At 36.2% G+C, this 15,965-nt stretch overlaps 1 protein-coding gene across 7 annotated transcripts in view; it reads right to left on the bottom strand.

Moving 5' to 3' along the window:
- Positions 1-15,965, bottom strand: part of LOC127646765 (carboxyl-terminal PDZ ligand of neuronal nitric oxide synthase protein-like) — a 217,515-nt gene that overhangs the window by 38,546 nt on the left and 163,004 nt on the right. For all 7 annotated transcript variants that reach the window (XR_007970953.1, XR_007970955.1, XR_007970954.1 and 4 more), the window contains 2 exons: positions 15,215-15,376; positions 1,977-2,142 (listed from right to left, as the gene is read on the bottom strand). Coding sequence is in view for 2 of the 7 variants with exons in the window: in XM_052130629.1 (XP_051986589.1) it covers positions 1,977-2,142; positions 15,215-15,376 (328 nt within the window). In the remaining 5 variants the exon portion in view is untranslated. The remainder of the gene's footprint in view (positions 1-1,976; positions 2,143-15,214; positions 15,377-15,965) is intronic.

Genomic DNA, 15,965 nt, shown 5'->3' with positions numbered 1-15,965 from the left:
ATGAACTACTCAATGTAATGGATTCAATGATTCAAAGCGATAATTGGAGAATCTAAATCTGTTTGACTTAGGGTCATAAGTGTTCACACTTGGCAGGTTTGGATCGATTAAAACGGTTCATTTGAACAAGTGTGAACGCTGACATTTGAACCTTGGTGCGCACCAAACAAGTAGACTGAGACCCCCCGAATAGTGGATCTCGGTCCGCTTCCAAACAAACTCTGGTGTGGTTCGAGTGATATATGAACGCAGCATGGACCAAAGACGTCTGAACGGACCAATAACAGAAGTAATTAGCATTTATGACCTCATGTCATGTCACCTCATTTGCCCATTACAGTTCGTTAAAGGCGTCGGAACAGTCGTCAGCTGTCCTTGCAACATATCTTCATTTGTGTGTGCAATGGAGGAATTCCTGGTGCTGTTTTGACTCCTTTACACATTTTATAAGTTTTGGATATTTGGCAAGTTCCGTCGCAAAATATATGTCATAAAAGTTGTCCAATCAGTTTGTGACCTTATCCTTATGCCTTTTGTATCTTTTGGTTCAGTGTTAAAAAAGTGTGAACGCTAAGCGAACCAGGACTAAACGTATCATTTTCTTTTTTGGTCCTGACCAAGAGAACCAAGAGAACGGAACTACAAGTGTGAACACAAGTGAATTCAAGTCATTCAATTATGAATTGGAAAACAGTGGTCCTAGTGTATGTTGGTTTTTCGAGCAGCTAGCAAAGACAATGCATTAGAAAGATGGGTTATCTTTTTGTTTTATTGTGCAGTGTCTGGCCCTTTTAAACCTATTAAATTCAATAAAAAAATTCAGCAGTTGTGCAGTTAACACTGCTACAGACTAGCATATGGTGACAACACTAAAGAGAATGTTAGAAGAGGTCTGACATTTACAAACTTTCAGTTTTTTTTTTATAGGCATCCTTTACTGGGTGAGACATTTGGGACAGTCAGGGATGAGTGCTCTCTATCATGGAAGCAAAAGTAAACGACAGCTCACTGACGAGGACTGAGAGTGTACTTTAAAATTAGCATGAACTTAACGGTGATGGGGTGCGTTGATTAGAGTGAAGGGTAGAAAAGGTGAAATTATATGATGGAGGGGTGGAACAGAATGTAAGGGCAGGGTTTGACTGTAAAAGTGAGTGGAGTGAAAGAGAGCTGGTGAAACTGTTATATTCAGGGAGGATGAGTTGCATGAGTGAAAGCACTGTTATTAACCTGATGGAGCAGAAGAAAAGAAAAGGAAGGTGGAGCAGAACAGACTTATGAAGCAATACATAGTTAAGTTGGAGGCAGAAGATGACACATTTAGAGAGAGCAGGAAATGTAATTGAACACCAGTGATGGGGAAGTTACTTTGAAACTGTAGTTCGCAAAGCTCATTGCTACCCATAATATTAAAGTCTAAAGAACATTCAAGCTTCTTTTTTAAAAAGTACAGGTACATGCTATTAACCACACTGAAGCTACTTAACGTGATCTTTCTAATTAAAATTGTTTAATAAAATTCTAAATTGTTTTAATTTCATCTTTATATTAATTTAATGTCATATCATATTGTTCCAAGACATATTTTTCTGACACACAAACAGTGAGGGTCTTTAAATTAATCTACTTTCAATTAGTTTAACAGCTTTAAATGGCATTAAACTTGAAAATAATAAAATAAAAATATACATAATTAAGTAAAAAATACAGTAATGAAAAGCATTTAATTTAATATATTGCTATAAAAACAGCTTTTAATTAAACAAAATGAAGCCCTAAAATGCACCACAGGAACTCAAATTGGAATCATTTTGGATTTAATTTGACTGGCCTCTTTGAATGTGTTGCATATAATATTGCATTGCATTTTGTCATGCAATGCTGGTAGTAGCAGTCACACTACTAAAAAAATATTTAGTAGTGTTGCTACTGTTAGTTACTCCCCAGCACTGCTGAAGACAGGAAAGCTTACTCACTAGAGCCATGTCCAGCCAGTTTGAGCTCCAGCTCCTGAACCTGTTTGACCAGGAGAGAAATATGCTGCAGCAGATCTTTATTCTGCAACAAGAGCTGGTGAACTCTAGCCTGGGCTTCAATCCTTGCTGCTGCCTCTGCAGAGAGCTGATCCTTCAGCAGGTGAACCTGAAGAACACATAAACAGAAAGTTAAACAAGATAGTATGCATACTTCATTAAATCTGTACAGCTACCCATACAGGTATATACATTTAAAGGGATAGTTCACACAAAAATGAAAATTCTCATCATATAATACCAGATTCCTTTCTTCTGTAGGACACAAACGAAGATCATTAAAATAATATTTCAGCTCTGTAGGTCCATACAATGAAAATGAATGGTGGCCAGACCTTTTAAGCTCCAAAAATCACATATAGGCAGCTTAAACGTAATCTATATGACTCAAGTGGTTATGTCTTCAGAAATGTGGAGATTTATAGTAAAAAAAGGACTTAAATATTGATCTATTTCTTACCCAAAGTGATTGAATCACTTCAGAAGACAAATATTAAACCACTGGTGTCATATTGATTAATTTTATACTGCCTATATGGGATTTCTGGAGCTTGAAAGGTCTGGTCACCATTCACTTGCAGTGTGTGGACCTGCAGAGCCAAAATATTCCTTTAAAAATATTTGTGTTCAGCAGAAGAAAGTCATACACATCTGGAATGGCACGAGGGTGAGTAAATGATGAGAATTTTCATTTTTGTGTGAACTATCCCTTTAACTGTGGATTACAATCAGCCACAAATGTTAAAACAGGGTTTTTTGACATTGTTAATCATGGATTTACAAAATCCTGGTTTATCTTATTCCATGTTGCACAATGTCATACTACACCCAAAGTTATGAATTAATCCGGAGTTGTCCAACTGTACATTTATAAGCACTTGGTTAACAAATTAGCCTTTTTATGAGGTTAATAACATTGATTGGACAAGTACAGCATGGAACCGTTTTAATAACTGCTTGTTCATCTGTTGAAATGTTGATTTGCTAATCCAGTCTGGATGTCTGAAGTTTCTGAAACTCTATAACATAATATGATCTCTTCATCTTTCCATGTTTTGGAGTAATGACAACGCATTTGCCTTCAAAAGTGGGGCTAAATAATGATAAAAAAAAGGTTTATCCTTGAGAGAATCCTTGAGAAATTATAGACATTTTTTTGTTAATTTATATTTTTTAAGGTCTGACATACGTACCTCATAATTCAAGTTAAAAAAGGGAAGGTAATTGGTATTTCTACTGAATCCGAAGAACTGATGACAAACTTCGAGAAATGTTAATATGAAGGTCATCTCATTTACTGTGTGGGTTATTGCCATTCATGCATATCAGAGAACAGAAGCACTTTCATCCAAATAACCTTTTCAACCTCCACATCATGAAAGACAGTTATTTTTATTTTTACTTTTTTAGCTGTTTTTATGTTCCTGACGTCAGAGGTATTTCAAGAGCAAAGCTGAGTAGATCTGAAGAGCTAGAGAAAGCAGAAGGACAAAAGCCTTTGTAGGAAGGTAATTACTAACCTTTAACAATCCAAAGACATTAACTGAATGCCAAAGCAGATAGCAAGCAAAATTACTCCGTTTACACACTGTTTCACCAAATACCTATTCAACTATCTCATCTGGTTAGGTTAAGTAATTAACTTAAGTCAAAATAGATAAAGACAATCGGTCTCATTTATTAATAACCGCATATGAGTTGCGTATTTTTGTGAACAGAAAAGGCTTTTGCACAAAATTTCAGCTGGATTCACAACAGTTGCGTGTCCACATTAATTTGTTCTTACCCTCATTCTAATGTTGATGAATGTGGATTATCCTAAATGAAAGAGGGCGTACCTGCAATTATTTACATAATAATACTCATCATTTTTGTTACTCTGAAAAAACTAAGACTTATTGTAGAGTGAATTTAGTTATTTAATTTCAAATATTATGTAAATAATCATTTTGGCTGAATGCTTTCCATGTTTCTAAGTCCACCGGGAGTCTGTGATTTTGCACAAGTATGGTTTCATTTGTTTCAAGAAAGTTAATGATGAATTATGATTTCTGTGGAAACATTTTTGCACAAATATGTGCATGTGCAATTTGGGTTCTGGGATCTGTTTAGCACACAGTCATGTACTCCGTTCACAAAAGTAACAATCTACAAAAACACAATGCAGACAGTGTTATGAAATATTGTTGGGTACATCCCTCAAATGATAAAAGACTAGCTACAAAGGTTTCATAAGTGATTAGGATGCCTTTCGGTGTCCTTCAGGACTCCTAAGATTCCATCTAGTGAAAGCCAGGTGAATTCAATTCCGCCAGTGGCTTATCCTGCACACAGTCTACGTATCTGTTTGTTCCCAAAGACACAGTGGCCTCCCTCATAGTGGTCCTGGGTGATCTATGACCTTGCTTAAAGAGCGTGCCTGCTCGTGCTGCTTGCCCTTAAGAACAATACATTCCCTGGACAAAGACAATGAGCCATCAAGATCAGGGCTGCAGAGAGTAGAGCAAAAAACAGAGAGAAAAAATATGCATACAGTAAACGTGGACTGAAGGATTAGTTCAGATTCAGATGCCCTGCATCAATTTCTGAGTGTATATGCTTGTATGTGTGTGGGTGTGTATTTTCTGACAGAGAGCGATTGTCATTGGGATAGGAGCTGCCTACCATGACAAAAGATGTAGTCTCCTAAAGGATATAGGATGTAAATGTATACAAGCCTCATATTTCATACTGCCACTGTTTTATATCTCAATCTGAGTGGGGAACATTTATCAGAGAATTCAGGGAATAAATTTTAACCCACATGATTTGATGATCATATTTTTCCTTAACCACCTGAGATCCAAGCATGACTGCTTTGTGCATTTTCATTCCCCTTTTTGATTTGTAGCTAGTAGCCCCTAATAAACATGCACAAATATATATATACATAAAATTTTTGGAAAACTATTTCATCTAAATATTATATATATATATATATATATATATATATATATATATATATATATATATATATATATATATATATATATATATATATATATATATATAAATTGATATACAGTTTTCAAATATATATATATATATATATATATATATATATATATATATATATATATATATATATATATTTCTGCATGTTTATTAGGGCTACTAGCTACAAATCAAAAAGGGGAATGAAAATCCACATACAGTATGTTGACAGTGGAACCAAGTTGTGACATTTTTAATTAAACCAAGCAATAGAAAAGTCAGATTTTCTTTAAATCAAATGGTTTATTATGTTTCCAGATGTGTTGGTTATTTGTGTTTTTGAGACGTTACAGACATTAAATCAGAAATTATCATAAATAATTCTGATTCAAAGTAATGGCCAGCATCATCCAATCATGGCCAACCATGTTAGAATAAAACTATAAATTCTGAATCTAAAGTATGTACTGATTACCATTGTTCCATATCTGTCAAACACGTTGGAGTGGTCCAAACATTATCTGCAGCCTGAAACTGAACACTTGGCTGCATATGAAAGCTAAATGATGCTCCGTTGCTCACTAATTAGAGAATAACTTAACCTCCACTGTGCTGTCAGTGTGCACTGTTCTCAGAACAGTTTGAAATGCACCTTGTTTTCATACCAACTCCATATAAAGCCTCTGAATGCAACATTGTCCAGCTTTTGGATGTATTAATTTATTCTCAATGTGTTAAAGCACAGTGCATAGAGGATATTTTAAGGAAAATTTGACTGTAGTTCACATACATGGTTGTTGTAATTAACAGCATGCCGTTTCACGATAAATCAATAAAATGTTTAAAATGGCATATCGGACAAAACTAGAGTCTCTACTCTTTTGACTCAAATGCGTTTTAATGTAAAAACTAAATTAAGTTTATTACCAGATGTACTTTTGTTGCCATTTCTCCCAAAGACGATCTCAGTCGACGGCATGCTGTTTTGTCAAGTGACTCTTTAATGACAAAGTTTAACCTTATAATGACAGCCTAGTTAAATTATGAATAGCCCACAACGAAGCCAAAATGTAATGTCCACACATGTGGATGTGGGGTCTCAGGAGGTTATAGGCACAAAAAAAAGAAAAAAAGTAAATTTTTAACTCAATCTAATTATTTTTGAGTTTATACTGCAATTAACAATTGTGTTCACACTTGTAGTTCCGTTCTCTTGGTTCTCTTGGTCAGGACCAAAAACGAAAATGACCGGCATTTTTTAACACTGAACCAATTAACAAGAGTACTCTGCAATAATGGACGGAAGATACAAAAAGGAAATGGTGATATATTTGTATAAAAGGAATGATCAGAAATAATTGTTGGCTGTAACCCTAGCTTGACTTAAAATAAATTAACCAGAAATCTTTCAGTTTATCAAACAAAAGCCGAAGGGTTGGCATGATACTGGAAATTTACATTCTCAGAACTTGGGTAGACAACAATACAAATCTCGATATGTACATTTCTAAAGAAAAGTGATTAATAAACTACTGAAAAAGTAAAGCTATTCAAAAGGAAGGTAGGTTTCATTACATTGGGATGGGATTTCACTAAATTATTAATTTTCACCTACCATACCCTACAGTAAAAAGTTCTAAAAGGTAACTTGTGTGATTCATGCTCTTTCCTAACAACTCAATTATTGCTTTTTTTAAGCCAACTTCCACTCCATTGCAGTCATTATAGGTTTCCTATGACTGTTTATTCCACTGTTGCTGCTCCAAGATCACCAATTGCACATACAATTACATGAAATATTGAACTTGGACAAACAGAGCAAATCAAGCAGTATTAAAATGCGAGACGCTCGTACAAGTCCATCTCCTGCTGTTTTGTTTGACACTCCATAAACTGTTTTATTTTTCTAAACAGAAAAAAAAAACTCCAGCAAACATAAGACTTCCATTTGAGAGAAATCACATTTGATAGGTGTATGCACTCTCTGCATGCATTACTAGACAGGGTTGGTGCAGAGTTTTTAAAATCAAATTTAAAACGCAAGACCTTTTTCAAGACCTGAACAAATACAATTAATACTGCATCCCCATCCCAAAACAACCCACACAATCTCAAAATAAATCATGTATCACCGACTCCTATTTAAACAGGGAGGGGCACACTTTCAACATGACCTTAACATTGCTTTTCAGTAAAACAGGGTAGGCTATATGGAAGTTTAAAATACTCAAGGCATGTTTTCCACATTTATATCAAATTAAAATTTGTTTATGTACCATTATATAAATAAATAAATACAAAGTAGAAGTCAACAAATATTGATTTTATGGATACGATAATATGTTGAAAGAAAATCAATTATTATGCTGATAGTTTTTAAAATCGGTAGCCTATATTAAATGTTCTTAATATTTCCTTCCTGTGATGGGGAGGGCCAGACAGAGGCTACAAGAGTCAAAATTGAATTAAATTACAGATGGAGTTTATGGTGCAACCAAAATACCAATAACTAAAAGAAAAACAAAAAACAAAACTTGATTCATAGCGTGGAACTTTTAACTTGAAAGGCTGTAATATGCCGGGGAATGTTTGCACTTCACTGCTTCCAGCTGTTCATTTAAATAGATAAGAGAAACAAAACGTGCTCTCCAACAATGATCTACTGTGTATTATAATACTAATACTTGACCTAACCAGATGAGATAGTTGAATAGGCCTAATGATTGTGAACTGCTCTGCAACAGCTGGAAACACTCATAAGTCCCAGCGTGCTTGGAGAAACAACAGGGCACTTATATATTAAATCATTTTCTTTTGAAGTTTGATACTCATATTAGGTTGCATCACTTCTTGTCTTTCCATCTCAATGTACGGCTTCTTTAAATAAAAATTAAGACTTCAATTAAGACACAGTAAGACTTTTTCTTAAATTTGGGAATTCAAAATGTTTAATTTAAAATATTTTAAGAAATTTTAAGGATCCGTGGGAACCCTGCTAGATGCTCGCCTGGTCTCAATCACTTAGATTCAAAGTGTATTTTGCCTGCTATCATAAAGCGTCTCCATTGTATAAACATGGAGTATAGAGATCTGACCTGGGCATTGTTATCTGAACATGGCAGGAGGCAAATGTGTGTTAGACAGAATGTTACACAATCATTGGATTCGGACGTGCTTTGCTGCCTTACTACGTACGTACACCGCCTGCAAAAGCAGCATTTTTCAGATTTCAGACACAGCCGCTATCAAGCAGAATAATATTCTATATGTTTGCAAAAGTATGATTTCCAGAAACACTGGCCAAAACCATAAAAAAACCCTCCTTTCTCCACAAATAACACACTCTGCCAAACCCAACCACTAATCCTCTCTTCAGAAAAGCTTGCATATAGTTTCATCTGCCTATCATTTTCCCAAAGAAAGAGGGCCACTGCAAAACAAATGAAGAAATACATTAATAAGTGACGACTGACTTGCTTATGCTCCTTTGATAGCGTGCTTCAAAGCTTTTCTTATTCTTCAGTTACTGGAGACATCACACAGCAGCCAGATCTTGTTTCTCTTTGAGTGTTGTTTTGCAAATCAGCATCTGTTTTGTGCTGCAGGCTTTGCTTATCATAGAACTAACAGTTTGGACACCCTGTCTATGTCCAATCCACTTCAAAACGACACACAGACACACTTGTTCAACAAAGATGTGCATAAAGAGAGTTTGGAAAAAAATCCTAACCTTCATGACCCCATTTCTTAGACCTGAGAGGAGCACTGAATCTCTTCCAAGCAAAAAGACTTTGCTCAGTCTCAACAGAGAGCGTGGCCTCAGGCTGAGCATTATGCTTATATGGAAAAACAACTACTTTGTCCAGTTGCCAAACCTTTGGTGTGGAGCTAGGGGTGGGCGATATGACCAAAATCTTATACACTGATCAGCCACAACATTAAAACCACTGATAGGTGAAGTGAATAACAATTATCTTGTTACAATGGCACCTGTCAAGCGGTGGAATATATTAGGCAGCAAGTGAACGGTCAGTTCTTCGATTTCATGTGTTTGAAGCAGGAAAAATGGGCAAGCGTAAGGATCTGAGCGACTTCGACAAGTGCAAAATTGTGATGGCTAGACGACTGGGTCAGAGTGTCTCCGAAACGACAGGTCTTGTGGGGTGTTCCTGGTATGCAGTGGTTAGTACCTACCAAAAGTGGTCCAAAGAAGTAGAACCGGTGAACCGGCGCCAGGGTCATGGGCGCCCAAGGCTCACTGATGAGCGTGGGGAGCGAAGGCTAGCCCGTCTGGTCCAATCCCACAGAAGAGATACTTTAGCACAAATTGCTGAAAAACTTAATTCTAGCCATGATAGAAAGGTGTCAGAACAACTGTGCAACGCAGCTTGCTGTCCACCACCGAAAGTGCCTACAATGGGCACCCGAGTGTCTGGAACATGGAGCAATGGAAGAAGGCGGCCTGGTTTGATTAATCACATTTTCTTTTAGATCATGTAGACGGCCAGGTACGTGTGTTGTGTACCTGGGGAAGAGATGGCAGGAGGATGCTCTATGGGAAGAAGGTAGGGTGGTACTTTGACAAGTATCACCTACCTAAAGATTGTTGCAGACATGTACACCCCTTCATGGCAACAGTATTCTCTGATGGCAACGGCCTCTTTCAGCAGGATAATGCGTCCTGCCACACTGCAAAAATTGTTCAGAAAAAAGTAAATACCGTAATTTCCGGACTATAAGCCGCAACTTTTTTCCCACGCCTTGAACCTCGCGGCTTATACAATGACGCGGCTAATATATGGATTTTTCCCGCTTTCAAATTTTATAAAAAAAAAAAAAAAACAAAAAAAAAAACAAACATTCTGTGACGTGCTCAGTTTTTTGGCGGCGTGAAGCTTTCATTAGACCAATGAAATTGCCGAAGGGTTAAGGTCAAAACAACTTTTTTTGTTTACAGTTTAGATTAAATCGAGCGCGCTCAAACTTCCCATCATTCTGATTAGGCCTACGGTAGTCATTTTGTCACCCTCACCATGGCAAAGACATGGAGAAACGCATATGATGCTGCTTTCAAGTTGAAGGCGATTGATCTGGCTGTTGAAAAGGAAATAGAGCTGCTGCACGGGAGCTTGGTCTTAATGAGTCGATGATAAGACGTTGGAAACAGCAGCGTGAGGAATTGACTCCGTGCAAAAAGACAACTAAATCTGAGGCTATACTCCGACACCGAAGGAGATGACTTCAGTGGTTTCAGTGCACAGGACGAGGAAGATAGTGACCAATGACTTGGTAGGCTACTATTTACTGCAAATGTTTTATTACAAGCCGTGTGTGGCAGCGGGGTCGTGGTCAAGCGCCCGTCCGGGAAAGAAAAGCTGTAAGGGCGCTTACACCTGCGCTAAATTATGTCTAACACCGGTGTCTAATTTCAAGTGCCCTGCTTCACGTGTCCTTCTTGGGAAAACTGTCACACGGGCACCAGTGTGACAGTTTTCAGCAGGGCACTTGACGTTCCAGGTAAGGCTTTTAATGGCCACAGCAATGTTTAATCAATTTTATAAAGTTTCTCAATTCTTCTATGCGCCAACACTAGACTGACGTGTGTCACTCTGTCAGCTCTGTGGCTGCTGCCTTTTTATGCCGCTCTCCCCATGCTTACTGAAATTAGACACCGGTGTTAGACATAATTTAGCTCAGGTGTAAGCGCCCTTACAGCTTTTCTCTCCCGGACGGGCGCTTGACCACGTCCCCGCTGCCACACCGTGTTTCGTTAAAGCCTGAGTAAAGTTCATTTGTTTCAATGTACCGGTAGGCACCTGCGGCTTATAGACAGGTGCGGCTTATTTATGTTCAAAATAATATTTTATTTAAAAATCAGTGGGTGCGGCTTATATTCAGGTGCGCTCAATAGTCCGGAAATTACGGTAACTAAAAATCAACCTTACCAAAATGCTCAGAGTATGCCATATTTCAGTTTGAAATGTTGTTGAATGTTTTGATGAAAGAAACCCTTCTTTAAGAAAATAAATATAATTTCTTGCCAAATAAATACAATGACCAAATTAATTCGGAGTTTATCTTTTGGCTTTCATAATATTCTTTTGTATGCTTCATTTTGAGGTGGTAAAATGGATTGCTTGTATTACTAGCATTTATTGTCATGCGACTGTTTGCAGATTAAATTTTTCTGCTCTGTGCCAGCTTTTGTGAACCCACACCGCAGATGTCGCACCTGTTTTAATAATAAGCTCCTCTTCATTTTCTTGACCTGTTTGGAAATCATCCTGTTCTGTGGATATTTCTTTCACCAGTTGGGGTTTTCCCGAGTCAGAAATGATTGAGTAGTGTGAGTGACACAGTGTCCTAAAAACATAGCACTACGACTTGGGAGCTGAAAACTAGTTAAATGTGAGGCAACTAAAATGAGAGTCTCCAAATGTGTCTAACACGCAAGTACATGGACCAACACGCAAGTACATGGACCAACAATTAAAAATAGAGCAAAGTATGCCAATTATAGGGTTGTTCATTCACAACAATATTAACAATATTTTTCTATTTTATAGGGGACCTATTACGCAAAATGCACTTTTACATGGTGTTTGTACATAAATGTGAGTCTGCAGTGTGTGTACACAACCACCCTACAATGTCCACCCACTCCTCTTTCTTATTTTTCTATTAATCAAATACAGCGTGTCAAAATTAATGGTTTTCGCCTCGCCCACGAATGGTGACGGACTCTACTCTATTATCATAGATCCTCCCCCCTCTTGACCACAGAGGAGCCATCAATGTTCAGTGGAGAGCGGTCACTCTGCGCTCTCCTGAAGTCAACAACCATCTCTTTTGTTTTGTCTACATTCAGAGAGAGCTTGTTGGCAAACATGGTCGTGTCATCAGCGAACTTGATGATGTGGTGCGATTCAGCAGAGTGAACAGCAGTGGACTGAGCACACAGCCCTGGGGGAATGAAAAAACTGAATTTTGATTGTCACTGTGGGAAAATGCTGGGAAAATCTAAACTGCAGGTCTAGGATCAGCTACCCCTCCTAAAATTTGAACATTACTAGTAAGAAGTGAAGGCTCACTCTCAGTGGCTGTGGACGAATTCATCTTCCATTAGTGGTTTCGGCCAAATGCGGTGCCTTTACCCAGCTTACTTGTTGCCACTACAGAACTATGCAGAGAAAAAAATTGCAGCAAAATTAAACAACTTTTGAAGATATGGGTTAAGTTAAATTTATAGAAGCAAAAGTAAAAATTCTCACAAAAGTAGTTTTTCATCTCTGTTTTTAGAGTTGATTTATGAGGCAAACTCAAAATCTGTAAGAACAAACTGTATTTAATTCCATGCAGTCAGATATGTAATTTACATAATTCCACTTTAAATGTGTGTGTGTGCGTTTCATCAATCCATGCATTATTTAGGCCAATCCTATGGCTTTGTTGTGTATTTATTGTCAAGTGTCAAAAGTATTGCTATATTACATGACAAAGTTAATAAATGACATTATATTTTAGTATATCTTCAGTTTATCTATTTATTGTAACTAGATCAGAGACTGTTGTTAGAGGGGGATTTTTAATTTCTAAAATGTTTTAATTATAAATACATTATTTTATAATGCAAATAGCTCCATATGTCATGTGTCATGTTACAATGTGCCCCTCACCTGTTACAACATGTCCCACCTATGGGGCATGTTATACCATTTCATTTTCTTTCTTCTCAGGTAGATGGTGAAAAAAGTATACGCTGTATTCATGAAACAAGACCACATATTTGTACCAGACATGTGTAAAATGAATGTGAAAAAAAGAAAAATACTTTGAACCCCAAGTACATTTACACAAACTTAAGTTAAACCCCTACACTCTCCACTACAGATGTGTGAGAATTAGAAGAATTCTAATTGTAAGAATTGTAGAAATATTACTAGTTTAATGTTTGTAATTATTAAAATTATATGATAAAGGGGAAGCCTTTTCTATTATTATTATTTTGTACAAAACAGCATAAAATGTTTTTCTGTGTGTGTGTGTGTGTGTGTGTGTGTGTGTGTGTGTGTGTGTGTATATATATATATATATATATATATATATATATATATATATATATATATATATATATATATATATATATATATATATATATATATATTTATTTATTTATTTAAATTTTTTTTTGCATTTCCCTAGCATTTTTTCTCCCTTCATTCACAAGTGGCGCCTTATGGGAAATACCTGAAAAATATTTGATATTTTGATATAGGCCTTTGTGTAATGGACTAAAATGATGACCAACAAGACACAAATTTCTCTCACTCCACTTGTCACAAACCCAATCTACTGCTAAAAAACAAAACAAAAAAACGACATGGTTAGAACTATTTTTACGTTAAGCCAGCAAGAACTCTAGAACTGCACAAGGAAAATGCTTGATGTGGCTTGGTTTCTCTTAAGAAAAAAAACCTCACTGAACCTCCAGGCTTTGCATTTAATTGGGTCATCCATTAGTTTGTAGTCAGTTTTCTTATTTCAAATCAAGGCCACTGATGTTCAGTTTTGTTCTTTGGAAAAATATTAATGCAATACTATACTCTTTGTGTTTAGATTATGAGATGTTTTTGAGTAGTGAAAAAGACAATAGAATGTGTGATCAAATGTGGTTACTTCCCAGTGATTGTTTTTGAGTAGCAATAAAGCCATGTTAAGTATTTTTGAATGTCCTTTGAACTCCATAAACTGGAGTACAATAAAATAGTGCTGTGTTATGCACATATTTATAGATCAATATAATCAGAATGTGCATACCAAATAAAATTGCATTTAGTAACTGAATCATAAGTGGTTTATTTGCATGTGCACAGAATACACACACAATAAAAATGGCTTGTCCACGTTTGACGTGCTTTGCCGCTTCCTGCTGCATTACGCTTCTGAGAGAGATTCACAGATCCCCGACCAAGCATAAGCCACGCATCGGCTTTGGCACGAGAAAGGACCAGTGGAAAATGAGTACAGCCTAATGAAATTGTATATATCAAAATGAAATGTGCTACACTTTCATACATTTATACTCATAGTCCGTGATATGAATAAATAATTCATTGCTGATCAATATCTCTTATTATAATGTTTATTAGGCCTATATATTATATTTGTATTCTTCTAAATTACCTTTATTTGGGGCCTCAGTAAATATTGTTATGCGATTATGTTATCGGCACATCATGTAATTAATTCAATTAAAATATTTTAATAATTTGACTGCACTAGTTTAAATTAAAGGTGCGGTGCTAAACAACGTTCACTCTTTTGAGTGTGAAATGGACATTTTACTGAAAAAAAAAGAAAGAAAAAGATTTTGTTAATTCTCACCAAAATCTATCGTATGCCTTCAGAAGACTTGGAATGTGATGCACTTTTATGACACTTTTCTAATTTTTCCAAAGCTTGAAAGCAAAATCACTATTTCATTGTATTGAAAAGAGGAACCAGGATAATCTTCAAAATATATCCTTTAGTATTCCACAGAAAAAAAGAAATTGTGGACTATTCCTTTAAGAAATAATATACACTATATACAAGTACACTAACTTTTAGCCTGCTTTAACTATGACGGTAAATAAAACATTCTCAAAAAACAATACAAAATTATTCATAGGACTAAATAAAATGAGCAAAATGTTCTTTTATTTTTTACCTCCACAAAATAACCTGTCCATATTTTGCCACTGTGCATGATTTAAACATTGCTCTGAAGTTATTAGATAACCAAGTTTAAAGGAATGTTCTGGGTTTAGTACTTAAACTTAAAACTTAAACTTAATCAAAAGCAATTGTGCCATAATGTTGATTACCACAAAAAATTATTTAGCTTCATCCCTTTTTTATTCACAAAAAAAGTGAGGCACTTTCCAGTGAGGCGCTTACAATTGAAGGATTTAAAAAGGCAGAAATGTACATTTTAAAATTATATAAAAGCATTTACATTAATTCTACTGTTAAATCTCCTGTATTATGTGTGCTGTAAAAAAAAATGTAATCGTCGTTTTTACTGTAATTTTAGGGTTTACAATGATACTTTGCAAAGAGTAAAAGTCTACTTGAAAACAACTCAACTATGACACTATTACAGCAGCACACTAAATCCCATTTCAACAAGCCCATCTATAACAATTGCAAAATGACTTAAATCTCACCTGGGCCACAGCCACCTGTGTCTGTTGCTGCTGCTGGGTAAGCTGCTGTTGGAGCAGCTGAAGCTGGTGGTGCACAGACAGAGGGGTGCTGGCTGGAAGCTGACTGCCCGAGGGAAGCAGCAACTTTGGGGAAGCCAGCAGGATGTTGGGCTCTTCAGTGGGCTGACGAAAGAGATAGGGAGAGGAAAAAAAGGAGACAAAAAACAGGTGTTTTGTCAATATTTGTAATACAATTTTTACATAAAAGACATCAAATATTATTTTGATAATCCATTTACACCTGTATAGTAGCAATTTATGAAGAGAGAATCAGAAATCACACAATTCTGGGGGGAAAAACTTGATACTTGCTTCTGACATCTTTTACTCACGCTATGTCTTTCATTCTTAAGTGGAATACAAAAAGAGATGTTTGGCAGAATGTCTAAACTTGTCACCATTCACTTTCATTACATCATTTTTCTGTACATTGGAAGTAAAAGGGGACTGAGGTGAAAATTTCTGCTAACATCGACATTTGTGTTCAATGGTTCAAAGTTATAGGGGTTTGGAACAACAAGAGGTTGAGTAAATGATGACAGCATTTTTATTTCTGGCTTAAATTTCTATTTCCTTTTTGAAGCAAAAGCCTGTAACAAGAAATAAAATAACAACCAACTAGTTTTGCAGTCTTTAGTGGATGACAAGAAATATTCTGAAACAACGACATCCTCCCTGTTAGGCTTGCTTACTATTAGACTGTCAGGACCAA

This window comes from Xyrauchen texanus, chromosome 7, assembly GCF_025860055.1.
Source record: "Xyrauchen texanus isolate HMW12.3.18 chromosome 7, RBS_HiC_50CHRs, whole genome shotgun sequence".
In the NCBI taxonomy this organism is placed as follows: Eukaryota; Metazoa; Chordata; class Actinopteri; order Cypriniformes; family Catostomidae; genus Xyrauchen; species Xyrauchen texanus.
This window is presented reverse-complemented; position numbering and strand designations above follow the sequence as displayed.